General features: G+C 43.9%; 1 protein-coding gene across 1 annotated transcript in view; it reads right to left on the bottom strand.

Annotated features, from left to right (window-relative positions):
• The window catches only part of CUBN (cubilin), a gene marked incomplete at its 5' end in the record, with an annotated part of 316,681 nt that overhangs the window by 157,045 nt on the left and 144,381 nt on the right, over positions 1-15,255 (bottom strand). Inside the window, 3 exons of the mRNA XM_080671851.1 lie at positions 729-898; positions 3,917-4,091; positions 14,496-14,677. Coding sequence (XP_080527977.1) covers positions 729-898; positions 3,917-4,091; positions 14,496-14,677 — 527 coding nt within the window. The remainder of the gene's footprint in view (positions 1-728; positions 899-3,916; positions 4,092-14,495; positions 14,678-15,255) is intronic.

Raw genomic sequence — 15,255 nt, 5'->3', positions numbered from 1 at the left:
TTGAACTCATTAAAAAATGTTTGGAATTGCTGCAGTCATTTTTTTTTAAATTGTTTAAAGCAGTGATAGGCAAACTCATTAGTCAACAGAGCCAAATATCAACAGTACAACGATTGAAATTTCTTTTGAGAGCCAAATTTTTTCAACTTAAACTTCTTCTAATGCCCCTTCTTCAAAATAGACTTGCCCAGGCCATGGTATTTTGTGGAAGAGCCACATTCAAGGGGCCAAAGAGCTGCATGTGGCTCGAGAACCACGGTTTGCTGACCACTGGTTTAAAGTATTACATATCTCCTTTTTTCCCCAATTAACCCTTCCCCTTGCCACTCCCATCCCTGAGGGCAAGCTCCCACCGCCCCAGTGTCTGTGTCCATTGGTCATGCTAATATGCATGCATACAAGTCCTTTGGTTGATCTCTAACACCCCCTCCCCCCTGCCTTCTCCCAAGGTTGGACTGTCTGCTCCATGAGGTAACAAAACAAAAAGCCAACAGACTAAGAATGGTAGAGCAGAAATGGAAATTCTAAACAATCCTGAGATTATCTACCTCCTGATTTGTATGTATGTAAAAAATAAATGTCTTCGTATTTTAGGTTGCTAATTGGTAGGTTTCCTATGATTTGATGTTCAAAACACGCATAACTAATATATTCACAAAATATGCTCATATGGCAATGTTTTGACCCAGGTTTGACTCGAGACAAGGCTTGAAATTTGTGTCACTTACTATAATACAGGAGTCCTGAGGTTCAAGGTCAAAGTCAGTGAAGTTCAAGAGAACACGGTGATTTCTTTCCGCTCTAATGACCCAGGAACAGTCAGTGTTACTTCTATAAGGACTGGGGTAATTTGGAGAATGAATCTCTCCACTGGGAGCCTGGAAAATCCCACCACAACCTGCAGGTAGAAAGCCCAATTAATTAATGAGAAGAATCCCTGATACATAAAACTTTACCCCATAACCTGGTAGCTTAGAATAAGGTGATACTTTGACTACCACTTTTATGTAGTCTATGCTAAACATTTTGAAGACATGAATATTCACCATTAATTCATTCATTCAAACAAAACAAATAAGAACAACTAAGAAAATACTTCAAATATTTTAAATACTAATGCCAAAAGTTATTTTAAACATACTGAAAAGTTGCCTGGCCAGTGTGGCTAAGCGGTTGAGCATCAACCCAAGTACCAATAGATTGCCAGTTCCATTTCTGGTCAGGGCACATGCCCAAGTTGTGGCTCTATCCTCAGGGGATGCTGTGTAGGAGGCAGCCAATCCAAGATGTTTCTCTCTCATCAATGTTTCTATCTTTCTAGCCCTCTTTCTTTGTCTCACTCTAAAAATCAATAAAAAACATATATTTTTAAAAAATACTGAAAAGTACGTGCAAATGAAATCATCTATATATATATAAAAGCCAAGCAACCAGAACAACCAGAACAACCAGAATGATCGGCACGACTGACCGCTATGACTCACAGTTGGCTGGCCGGCCCCGTCCCTGATCGCCCCCCACACCACCTTAATCAGGGGCGGGGCCGGCCAGCCAACTGCCTGAAGCTCCTCGCCCCTGCTGGTCCGGCCCAATCAGCCCCCATCAGGACAGGCCAGCTGAGCCCCACCTATGCACGAATTCATGCACCAGGCCTCTAGTCCTATCTAATAAAAGTAATATGCAAATTGACCATCACTCCAACACACAAGATGGCCACCCCCATGTGGTCAAAGATGGCCGTCCCCATGTGGTCAAAGATGCTGCCCCCATGTGGACACAGATGGCTGCCACAGATGGCTGGCAGGGGAAGGCAGTTGTGGGCTATCATGCCTGCAGGGGAGGGCAGTTGGGGGGGGGGACCAGGCCTGCAGGGGAGGGCAGTTGGGAGGGACCAGCCCTGCAGGGGAGGGCAGTTAGGGGGGACCAGGCCTGCAGGGGAGGGCAGTTGGGAGGACCAGGCCTGCAGGGGAGGGCAGTTGCGGGGGACCAGGCTGGCAGGGGAGGGCAGTTAGGGGTTACCGGGCCTGCAGAGGAGGGCAGTTAGGGGTAATCGGGCCGGCAGGGGAGCAATTAGGTGTCAATCAGACTGGCAGGGGAGTGGTTAGGGGGTGATCAGGTTGGCAGGCAGAAGTGGTTAGGGGCAATCAGGCAGGCAGGTGAGTGGTTGGGAGCCAGTAGTCCTGGATTGTGAGAGGGATGTCTGACTGCCCAGTGGGATCTGGCCTAAATGGGCAGTCAGACATCACTTGAGTGGTCCGAGATTGGAGAGGGTGCAGGCTGGCCTGAGAGGCACACCGCCCTGCCCCAGTGCATGAATTTCATGCACTGGGCCTCTAGTGTTTTCATAAAGCTATAAAATGCCTTGTCATGTTTCTCTAAAAATATAGCAAACTGTAAGACTAACACATCTCCTTCCAAGAATTTTGATTACTTCAGCAATGTATGCTTTTATAAATAATTTAATATATGCCTTTTAAATTACATATGCATAGCCCGTGAACACAGTAAACACTATTTCCACGTGTGGTGAAAGCCAGGGGAGAGGGGCTGGGGTTGGGTGGAGGTGGGCAAAGGGGCTGAAAATGGGGGGCATCTGTAATAGTGTTAACAATAAACAAAATTAGTATTCTGGACCTGGTACATTTATTCAATTTTTTATTCTTATGTTATCAAATACCCATTAATGTCCACCTCTGTGATCCATTATTTCTTGGATTGATAATGATACAAACCAATAACAGAAAAATTCAGTATTATCTATATATATAAAAGCCTAAGCAACCGTCCGACTGTCTGACAGGTAGCTATGACGTGCAATGACCACCAGGGGGAAGACACTCAATGCAGGAGCTTCTGAGCTGTGGTGACTTGGCAGCTGTGGTTCTCAGGTGACTCACCCGGAACCAGAGAGGAGGGAGCTTGTTTCTGGGGTGCATCACCAGAGAACCACCCTCTTGCAATCTGGGACCCCTTGGGGGATGTCAGAGAGCTGGTTTTTCCCCGATCCCCACAGGCCAGGCGGAGGGACCCCACCGGTGCACGAATCCGTGCACTGGGCCTCTAGTTTTCTATTAACTGCAAATCATTTTGAGGTAATCTAAATAATATATAATTATAATTAAATTTATACATTATTGACTTTAGGAAACATGAGATATACTTGTTATATTACCTTAAGAGTTACAAAAGTGGGGCCATAAGGTAACTTGAGGTTACATTTTTGCTTTGGCACTTTCTAGAAGTCACTAACTTCTCTAAGCTTTGATTTCCTCTTTACTATGATGAGTGTAAGAAATGAACTACGCTCCCGGGGTGGAAATGAGATGAGTCTGATAGAATAGTTAGTAAAGTTCCTGGCACATAGTGAGCATTCAATAAATGCAGATAATATGAGTAGTTGTACAGGTTAACTAACATCTGCTAAACTATTTTGGCATTAATTTTTTAGTTAAACAATCTGCAACAGGTAATTTATTCAGACTGTCTAAGTGCCTGGGCAGAATGTCACTATCTAACCCCTGGTAATTCCTTGGAATTCACAAATTTTACATTTACAGCTTTGACATTTGCCAAGAATGCAAAGGTCTAAACTGTGGCATGAAGAAATTTACCACTTTGCTGATGCCCTGGTGAACAGGCACAAGTCCTTAGAGAGGAAGTCAATCTAACTAGTCACTGACTCCTGCTCTGACCATTGATGCACATACTATGTTCCTTGTTTTCACATGCACCGTGACTCTTTGGAAGTTAAACTCTATCCCATATTTTAGGGAAGAGTGTATGCCAAAGCAGTATTCACCACTTGGGAAGTCACAGAGTTGTCAGGATGGAGCCTTCATACCTCTCTCCAATCATTTCATCAAAGTTCTCAAGGGCGAAGCTTCAGTACTTTGAGATTTCTCTTTGGTTCACTCACCTCCAGGGACAGCTTGCCATGAGACATTGAAGCCTCTCCCACTGATGAAGCTGTCAGTCTTAAATCGAATGGCCAGCTCATGTCCTGTGCTGGAGATCTGCATGGGATTCTCAGGCGACATCCGGGTACACAGCTGGGCTATTCTGGGAGAGTGGAAATCGGGGCCTCCATAGATCTAGGATAGGATGCAGGGGAAAAAGGACTTAAATTATAAGTCCTCCATGACTCACTTTGCCACCAGCTCTTGGACTTTATTATCACTAGAAATTGCAATCTTAGCCTCCCTGGGTGGGGATGAACTGTAAACTTGAGCTGGATTTTCAAAGGCACTCCCTCTGCCCTGGGAACTCACAAGTTCCACCACCCACAAAATGCTTGCTTATTTTATCAGCCAGAATCGCAGAGCTGAACTGCATAGATGATTCCAGGGTGTCCCCTACCTCCCTTCTTCCTCTTTTTCATGTCTTCAAAGGATTTCCTGCTTTCTTTGGCAGAGGCATTGCCGATTATGCAGAATCAAGTCTGATTTCCTAACTCTTCTAGGTACTTTAAAGCCATCTGTTGGTGAAAATCAAGTTCATTGAAGGCTATTGATCTCCTAGTTATATTTTTAGGATTTTCCACTTTGTAATCTGAATATTTTATAAAATTAGGTATTTAATTAATATTTCTGCTTCTTCAGAAGGAGTGAGTCTACGGCCATACCACCCTGACCATGCCAATCTCATAAGAAGGAGTGGAAACATAACCTGCATAGTGTGTTCTATGGTATCCTCAGGAAAGGAATCCTTCTCCTTTCCCGCATGCCCACTCTCAGGAATATGACCAAGAGCATCCAACTTTGCTCAGGAGTTGCCCTGTGCACTGTGCCTCAGTCTCTGGCTGGTTTCCCCTAGATTTATCTCAGTTGTCCTCAGACCTAGGCTCCTCCAATTTGCAACTGTCTATTTTACTGGGATCTTACATCCCAGTGATGCATTCCTCCCAGCAAGTAACCCTTTGGCCTCACATCCAGCATCTTGCAAGCAAGTCTAGTCCAGCCCAGGCCAGGCCTTCAGGACACCTCACGTACCAGTGAATCCTGCTTATCCAATGTATGTATTGCATGGAGGGGGGTGGGGATGATAATCAAACAGAAGATATTAAAAAATAAAATTAAGGCCCTAGCCAGATGGCTCAGTCAGTTGGAGCATCATCCTGTACTCCAAAATGTTGCAGGTTTGATTTTTGGTCAGGGCACATACTTAGGTTGCGATTCCATACCAAATCTGGGCACGTACAGGAGGAAACCAATCGATGTTTCTCTCTCACATTGATCTCTCTCTCTCTCTCTCTCTCTCTCTCTCTCTCTTTCTCCCCACTTCCTCTCTGTAAAATCAATAATATATGCTTGGGTGATGATTTAAAAAAGAGTTTTTAAGTAAAATAAAATTAGGCTTCTAGTCAAGATGACGGCATAAGTAAATGCAGTATTCATATTCTTTCATAACCACATCAAAACTACAACTAAACTACAGAACGACCATCTATCAGAATCATCTGAAATCTAACTGAACAGAATCCTGCAACTAAGCATATAAAGAAGAAGTGACATCAAGACTGGTAGGAGGAGTGGAGATGTGGAACTAACTGGTCCCACACCGACATGTGTCAGATAAAAAAGGGAGAGCGAACCTGGCCAATGTGGCTCAATGGATTGAGCATCAACCCATGCACCAAGGGGTCACCAGTTCAGTTCCAAGTCAGGGCTCATGCCTGGGTTGGGGGCTTGATCCCCAGTAGGGGCATGCAGGAGGAAGCTGATGGATGTTCCTCTCACATCAATGTTTCTATCTCTCTCTCCCTCTCCCTTCCTATCTCTAAAAAATCAATTAAAAAAAACATTTAAAAATAGGGAGGGATATCTCAGCTACTAAGAAGCAAGGGGTTCCAGGCCCACACCAGGCCCCCAGCCCAGGATTCTAGTGCCAGGAAGAGAAGACCATAACATCTGGCTGTAAAAACCAACAGGGATTGGGCTGAGTGAGATGGAGGGCTTCTAGAGTCCCAAGTGTTCCTATTAAAGGGTTTGCACTTGGATTCATTTGCTCTGAGCTCCAGCACTGGGGCAGCAGCTCAAAAGGCACCAGGGACATATGAGGAGGAACTGAATTGTCTGGCATCAGAGAGAGGACTGGAGGGGCAGCTTCCTCCCAGCAGAGGTGCAGGCAAAGGCCATTGTTCCTATATTAACCTTCCCCTGACAGAGCTGGTCAATACTCAATCCACTGAGCCACACCAACCAGGCTCTCTCCCTATTTTTATCTGACACACATGGGTGTGGGACCAGTTTGTTCTGCATCTGAGACTCCATCAACCTGCTCATACTGTTAGCTCCACCCTGGTAACTCCCTGAAACCCCCAGCCCACCAACTTTCAGGTCTCCCCAAGCTGTTTTCACTGGCTTTTCCATACAAATGGCCTGTCATGGCTTATGCTTTACACTTTGCTAAAATCTCTCAAAAAGCAGTATCTGTCTTCGGTATGCCCCTTAACACTTGCTAAGTAGCCCCAGGCCCAGCATTAGCAGCAGCTGGCCTTGGTTTGTAGCTTGGCCTCTCCTAGGCACCCACAAGTCCAACACAATAGCAATCATCTGCAGGTCACTTTGTAGCTCATGCCAGAAGGCCCTGGGCAGAACACAGGTGATGGCTGACCTTGACCTGCACCTCCCAGGAGGCCCAAGAGCCAATGCACCTGGTAGACAGCTTCAGACCACATTGAAGCAACACCTAATCACCTCCACCAGTGACACACTCAAACAAAGGTCAGGCTCAGTGGGCACTAGGGCTCTGCTGAAGTAAGTCCTGCTCTGTGCAGGGCTGGGGGGCCTGTACAGCTGATCCTTCACAGTGGTCCCAGCCAGTCCTTACAACCACTCAACCTGAGGATAAATCCCTCCCATTTAGTTGCCAACAGCAACCAAGGCTCAACTACAACCACACAGCCCACGCGGGGGGTGGGGCGGGGGGGAGGGAGAAGAGGGACAGGGGAGGAGGGACATGCACCTGGAGTGCCCAGCTCAGTGAATGAGAGGCTATGCCATTGGACCCTATCAGACACCTACTTCATAAGGCTCTGCCAAGCCTGGGAGATGTAGTAGCTCTACCACATACATAGAAACAAACACAGGGAAGCAACCCAAATGAGGAGACAAAGAAATAGCTCCCAAGTGAAAGAATAAGATAAGGAGCTAAATGAAATGGAGACAAGCAAACTAATTGATACAGAGTTCAAAACAATGGTTATAAGGATGCTGGAGGACTTAGTGAGAGCAAAAAAAGGACATGGGAACCATAAAAAATAGTCAGACATGAAGAATACACTAACTGAAAGGAAGAAAATTTACAGGGAATCAGCAGTAGAGAAGTAAAGCCGAGAATCAAATCAGCAATTTGGAATATAAGGAAGCAAAAAACACCCACTCAGAATAGAAAAAAAAAAAAAATGAGGATAGTGTGAGGAGCTTCTTGGATAACTTCAAGCATACCCACATTCACATCTGGGGGTGCCAATAGGAGAAGAGAAAGAGCAAGAAATTGAAAAACTATTTGAAAATACAATAATAGAAAACTTCCCTAACTTGGTGAAGGAAATAGATGTACAAGTCTGGGAAGTGCAGAAACTCTCAAAACAATGTGAACCCAAAGGGGCCCGCAGCAAGACATATCATAATTAAAATGCAAAAGGTTAAATGCAAAGGGAATCTTAAAAGCAGCAAGTGAAAAGGAGTTAGTTACCTTTGCAGTCTTACCCATAAGACTGTCTGTCAGCTGAAACTTTACAGGCCAGAGGGAGTGGTAAGAAATATTCAAAGTGATTAAAAGCAAAGTCCTACACCCAAGATTACTCTACCCTGCAGAGTTATCATTTAGAATCGAAGAACAGATAAAGAGCTTCTCAGATAAGAAAAAGCTAAAGGAGCTCATCACCACCAAGACAATATTACATGAAATGTTAAAGCGTCTTCTTTAAGAAGAAGGGGGTGAGGGGATGTCAAAAATATGAATAATAAAATGGCAATAAATACATATCTATAAAAAAAGAAAATGATTGTAGAAAATAAAATATTGAAAATTTATGAAACTGGATAAAACATCACTGAACAGGATGCTCTGGATTTTGAGTAACAAAAAGGAAAATAAGGCAGTTTCCCTTCATTTCAGAGAGATAGATGACATCTTATAAGAAAACTGACAGGGTTTAGAATCAGAGGCTGTTTCTGAGTTTATCATATGATTCTCTTTTTTATATTTACCATATTTGTGCATTGATATATTGGGCTACTGTCAGGTCTGGAGAAACTTAAATTTGTGGAAGAAAGACAATTTTGGATAACAGTTTTCAAGCATATTAGTATTTGGGTCCTTCGCTCTGCCCCACATGTATGCTCATAATTCTATGCTCAGGATGGGAACCAGAAAAGCATTGCTCAGTAAGATTTGTGTGCTGTGCCCTCCCACCTCTGTGATCGGTGCTGCTTTCCACCTCCAGTTACTCTCCCCCCAACCCTGGGGCCCCCTGCCCTTGCCCACCCTCAAGGAAGCTGTTGACTGATAGAGAAAACTCTCAAGTGTTCTCTGGGGAGAGAGAGTAAGAACAACAAGCCTCCTTTGGGGGAGGATGTGATTTGAATCTATAATGATTTCTTTGTCCAATTAATTCCCCCAGTCATGCGGGAAAGCCAAAATGAATGAAACTGCTGTTGCACAGAGGCCTGAGCGCAAGGACTGTAATCGCAAAGGAATGAAGCACTGACAGCTTCATGTTTATTTTCATTAGGAGGAGCTGTGTTTGTGTGGCCCGCTCCGTCCCATCCAAAGCAGGACTTCAGGAAGAGCCCTGTGTGGCCCTTTCCACGTACACATATGCAAATGCAAGAAGCAAGACTGCTTCTTGTTGAGAGTGTCCTTTCCCATTCTGAAGATTTCCCTGCCCCCTCGCCCTGGGCACAGTTCTCAGAGCATGAAACTGACAGCATGTGCTCCTAATCATCCAAGCCCAATAGGCAGCACATATTTGGAGGGAACATCGGGTACCAGGGTTTAGTTCTAACAAAGAAAACTTGCACATTGGCAAAATATTCTTTGTTTTCCCTGCTCATGGGTCCCCTTGAGAATACAAACATAACGGATGTGAGTTGGCTAGGCCTAGAAGCCTCCATAAGAATAAACACTACCACTTTTGCTTCCCTTCTTACTGGGCTGACTCACAAAAGACCATCACAGAGACCAGAGGGAGCTAACTGCCCACATCACGCAATTATCTAGGTTTATTGCATCAAGGAGTGGATTTCCTTTTCTGCTTTATGCCGGTTTGGGCTCCTTTCTCAGAGACTGAAGAAAAATCAGCCAGTGTTTCCACGACCCAAACAACAGAAAGGCACTTTTGGCTTCCACAAATAACACCAACGGTTAACATATGACTCTTCAAAAGAGGGAAAGTTGGAAAGAATTTCAGGGTGTGGTTCATTCAATTACAGCATATGACTAAACTTTAGGGGAAAGAATACTGGTCTGGTGATCAGAGATTTAAAAATGTGCTTTTAGCAAATTCTTGGGATATGGAACATTTCAAAGCCTATGGTTTTAATATGTTTTGAACATTTCTTTCTGTTCTGTTAGTTCCATTTATTGTTATAATCAAGTCAGCATTCCAGGGTTATGAGTAACCGAATGGCTTTTGATTAATGCAATTGGCCACTATCTGGACACGGATTTTTGAGGGAGAAAAACATTGACTCCTGCTTAAATTTGGTGAAAACTAAGTAAGCCCAATACAGCAAGTTCCTACTTGGCTCTCTCAGCACGACAGGAAAGGAAAAGGTGTAAGCTGAGAACGGATGGGTCAACATAGTCAGCAGTGCTTCTAGGCCACACACCTACCAAGGGTAACAAATTTTGAAACCACTTGCTAACACGTTATCAGTATCTGTGGTCTGAGGGATGGAAAAAATAATTTTATCATGTAGACAAAAAAGAGGCCACATACTAAATCTGACAAGCTCCAGGGAGGCCAGCACGGAAGGCCGTAAAACTCAGATACCAAATAGGATGGTTTGAACATAAAACTTCCTAACTAAAAAGCCGGTCATGATGGGTAGTCACCCTAGGCCTGTAGCTTCTTTGACAAAGGTCAGTCTTTACCTTACCGAGCCTGTCTATTGTCGTTTTGCATCTAAGATAACAAACTTTGATAATGTCAGAGTAATCTCCTTTTATAGACCCCTCAGAGCAAGAGACCACAGAACTGCTCATGGTTATCTTGTTCCCCCAAAACCATTTCTATGGTGCTCTAAATGTTAATTATTGACTATCCTTAGCCCACCAAAGTAAAAGAAGTATGCATCTCTCTTGTCTTACTCTTTATCCAATTCCAGAGATTTCCCTGCTTTGCTTTCTCCCACCTCCCTAATCTACCACCAATGGATTTCATGTCACCCTCCTTACGCCCCCTCCTTTGACTCTAATGTATAAAATAAGCTGAAAAACTGCCATTCTCCAGAGTATTTGTTGAGATTTTTGCTTCTCAGCAATTGTCAGTTTGGCTCAAAGAAGCTTATAAAAATTCTCTACAGGTTTGGATGTTTTTTATATCAACAACTAGAGGCCCGATGCATGAAATTCGTGCACTTGGGGGGGCCCTCAGCCCAGCCTGTGCCCTCTCGCAATGTTCGACTGATAGCTTAGGTCTGCTCTCCACAGGAAGCAGGCCTAAGCCGGCAGTTGGACATCCTTAGCACTGCCACAGGGTCAGGAGAGGCTCCTGGCTAAGCGGCACTCTCCCCCAGCCCTCCCCTTCCCCCCATGGGAGCACACTGACCACCAGAGGGCAGATCCTGCATTGAGTGTCTGCCCCCCAGTGGTCAGTGCACATCATAGCGACCAGTCATTCTGCCATTCGGTTGATTTGCATATTAGCCTTCTTTATATAGGATCATTATTAGTGCAATTTATTATAGCATTTTCCACCTGAATTGAATATTTGAAGAGAGGTCAAATAAGATTTTTTTAACAAAAAGTAAGGAAACGCCCTAGCTAGTTTGGCTCAGTGGATAGAGCATCAGCCTGCTTACTGAAGGGTTCTAGGTTCAATTCCAGTCAAGGGCACATGCCCAGGTTGTGGGCTCCATCCCCTGTTGGGAGTGTGCAGGAAGCAGCCAATCAATGATTCTCTCTCATCACTGATGTTTCTATCTCTCTCTCCCTCTCCCTTCCTCTCTGAAATCAATTATATATATATATATATATATATATATATATATATATATATATATATATATATTTTAAGTAAGGAAGATACTTATTTTAGCCTTAAGAAAAAACTCACAAAATATTTAAGGGCCTCAAAGTATCCCTCCAAACGCTGATTTTGATGGAACATTGGGACACTACCTTGTCCTAAAAACATAAGCGCTAAGCAGACTGCAGCCACTTCTCACAGCCCTTCCTGTTCAGGCACAGTAAGTGCCCAGCTTGAGTGCTTTGTCCTTCTGTCCCCAGGCTGCTTGCAGGGAGCAGTCCCAGTCTTTGCTTTCTCACGTAATGGGTGTGACAAAGCCCAAGGCACAATGAACCTATTTACATTTGCCAACTACACTGTGGAGTATGAACATGAAGGTTTTGGAACATTTCACATTGTGGAAAAGTCTGCTGCCAGCCCTTTGTAAGTGTCAAGGGTTTTATGCAACTAAGAAATACCCTTGCTAGCAAGAGGGACCACCTGAAGATTCCACATTTGAGTGTTAGTTGCACTGCATACTGTGAGTGTGAATTTCAGTTGCCACGTTGTTCTCCCCTCCTAAAAGACAGTTCTTCCAAGATGGAGTCATGACTTGGCAACAGAACTTACATGATGAAGAGGGGATGGGTTTGCCCAAGGACTTACCAGCTCTGTCTCTGATTTCACTCCCTGCAGCTTATCCTCCTTTAGAGATACTTGAGCTGTTAAATGCAGTTCTTAGAGACTGCAACCACTCAGTGAGGGCATGACTTGAAAACCCCATTTTTTTTTTTCAAGTAAAGAAACTGTTTTGTAATTAAATTTTTTTAAAATATATTTTATTGACTTTTTACAGAAAGGAAGGGAGAGGGATAGAGAGTTAGAAACATCGATGAGAGAGAAACATCGATCAGCTGCCTCCTGCACACCTCCTACTGGGGATGTGCCCGCAACCAAGGTACATGCCCTTGACCGGAATCGAACCTGGGACCCTTCGGTCTGCAGGCCGATGCTCTATCCACTGAGCCAAACCGGTCAGGGCTGTAATTAAATTTTTAAGTGTTAAAGATTCTATAAAGTACCTGCTACTCATTTCAATATCATGCATACTGCCCACCTCTATCTTTTTATACCGGCTTACATGAAGTGCTGAGTGGTGGGTGCATTCAGTTCATAGTAATACTGCTGTAATAACCTGGCTATTGATTAATAACAGGAAAGGAGTAAAGGAAAGGCCAGATAATAGAGGCATGACATTTGTACAGCTTTGCCAGGAAGCTGCAGTTTAACACTCTCCAGGTCTGTTTCCTGCACATTGCTGAGGAAAGGGACTGGACAATAGACACATGCCCAATAGGGTTTGGGTGATGTGGGAAGGTGCTTGCCTGTCACTCATACCTAGGAATAGGGCATTGCCCAGAATAGGCAGTTAGGCATGGTCACTGCAAGCACAGGAAAATTTGATATTTAAACTCCTGAACAAAGGAAGTACTCCTTCTTGGTGATCTTGGTCCTCTTGAGCTCCTGGCTCTCGTGTTGCATGGGGTACACTCCGCTGCATTTGCCCACATGGCTCAGGGCCATGTGGAACCACACAGTGGACTGATGGACTGGGACTAGCCTGATGCTGTACCAGACTAAATTCCACCATGAAACAGAAATTCTGGACACTGACTCTGCTTCTAGCTCTGCCAAAGCCCTGGCTACACATTTTCCAGGACTGATTTAAGGGATATGAGAGTTTGCTACCCAAAGGATATAATTTCACGTGAATAAACCTTTCTACCCCATCTCATTCTCCTGTGGGAGTCTTAGAAAATTCTTTTTCTTAAGGTATCGAAAGAAGCAGACCCCAAGCTCCCAGTGGGGAAAGGGATACCCCACTCTCAGTAGCAATGGAGGAATTTGACCTGTGCAATCCTCCGATAACAATAGCTCTTCCACTCACCATCCTTTTAGTCATGGGAAAACCCATCAACCTTTCTGAGCCTTGTTTGACAATGGTAAAATGGGGACAAAATTCCCACCTTACCTCACAGAATTACTGAATATTTAAATGGGGGAAATGGATGTCAAAATCCCTTTGTAAATCACCATAAATGTGTGCTATTATGGTGCGTCAATCATAGACACATTTGTGTTTTCATTCATTAAATACATATAGAGTGTTTACTATTTGCCAAGTACTCTGTGGCCCTAGGGAAATAGCAGTGAAACAAAACAAAAGCAGACCCAATACCCAATCCTCATGGAGTTTAAGTTCTACCAGATATATAGAGAGAAACACTTATTGTGACTGTCACGTGCGGTAGCATCCCTTTGCCCATGGTGACAGTTTTGTGCATACTTAGAAGCCTTAAATTTTGCAGGTAGGTCAAAGTTCAGGATGTCTACTATATGTATAAACCCCTAATAACTAGATTCCTGCAATAAAAAGCTGATTGTGCCCAAACTGGTTTGGCTCAGTGGATAAAGCGTCAGCCTGCGGACTGAATGGTCCCAGGTTCGATTCCGGTCAAGGCCATGTACCTTGGTTGCAGTCACATGCCCAGTACAGGGTGTGCAGGAGGCAGCTGATCAATGTTTCTAACTCTCTATCCCTCTCACTTCCTCTCTGTAAAAAATATTAACAAAATATATTTTTTTTAAAAAAAGCTGATTGTAACAGATTATCAAAGGCCATTGTAATTATCTGAGATAAACCCTTTGCAGTAATGTTGGGAAATGCCTCAAACTGTCTAAGTGGCCATTTTGTTAAAAGCCTCTGCAGCAGGTGTGTTGCGCACCTAGCCCCATGTGAACCCCTCAGGTTGCAGCTGCAGGTACCGTGGACAACTCTGCTTTCTGCCCTGCCCCACCCCAGTGCCCGCAGCCCACGGCCTTCCCTGCACTCTGCCTCCCCAGTACTTCCTCCATCATTGGGGGTAGGAGTGCAGGGACCAGTGCTTCAGCTTGGTGTCCTGAGAGGGATGATTCTGAAGAGTAGTCCTCACTGGAGCTCAGAGGGTCCCAGCAGGATGAAGCCTGGGTTGCTCACAGAGCCGCCCTTCACTGGCTCTTCGTCCTGCACCCTCCCTCACGTGCTCCCTTCACGCCTGCTTTCTAGCATCACCTCCTGGAAGCTGCTGGCCACCTCATCCTTCAGGCATTACTTTCAGAGAAACCCAAACTGAGATGTTAATCCCATGTGTCTGCAAATGTCATTAAAATTTCTAATAGAACACAGATCTGAATACTGGAAAGAACGTAGGGATTTTTGCAGTGATTTCCAATTCTACCCCAGATTTTGGAATGTGCTGAAAACAATGTAAATTCCTACCTCCAGGACATCAAACACGCAGCTTTCATGATACTCCACATCAAAGTCGTGGATGGTGAGCTGAATGCTACTCCCAGGAGCAGTGTGAATGTACCATATACACTCCTTGCTGGGGGGGTACGTGTTTGGGTATCCGGGGCTGCTAAAGTAGCCCATGGCTCCAGACAACTCCGCACCACAACCTGTTAAAACAGCAAGGCTCAGTCAGTTCCAAGCGAGCTCTGGCCATTGGGAAGAATTTAACAATCCAACTAATCAAAAGGTAATTGAAAATGCAGATGACTATTTTAAGAGAAAAACAATAAAGTTACAATAAATCTATAATTAAGCAGCTATAAAACAATGAGGAAAAAATCATGGCTACAGGTTATTACATTTATAAAAATCATGATTATATTATTTGTGCAACAATTTTCAGTTCTTATTCTCACCACATTAAACCTTTGGTAATATTTTCAAAATGTCATTCTAATTTTTAGATTTTTTTTCATTATATGTAGGTAAGAATTTCATAGTAGGAAGTATAATAGAAGCAAAAGAAACCATCAATAAAACAAGAAAGACTACTGCATAGGAGAACATATTTGCCAATGTTATATCCAATAAGGGCCTACTCGCCAAAATTTATAGGGAACTCATACATCTTAACCAAAGGAAGATAAACAATCCAATCAAAAAATGGGCAAAGGACCTAAATAGACACTTTTCTAAAGTGGACATACAGAAGGCCAAGAGACATATGAAAACATGCTCAAAGTCA

This window comes from Plecotus auritus, assembly GCF_963455305.1.
Source record: "Plecotus auritus genome assembly, chromosome: 1".
Lineage (NCBI taxonomy): Eukaryota > Metazoa > Chordata > Mammalia > Chiroptera > Vespertilionidae > Plecotus > Plecotus auritus.
This window is presented reverse-complemented; position numbering and strand designations above follow the sequence as displayed.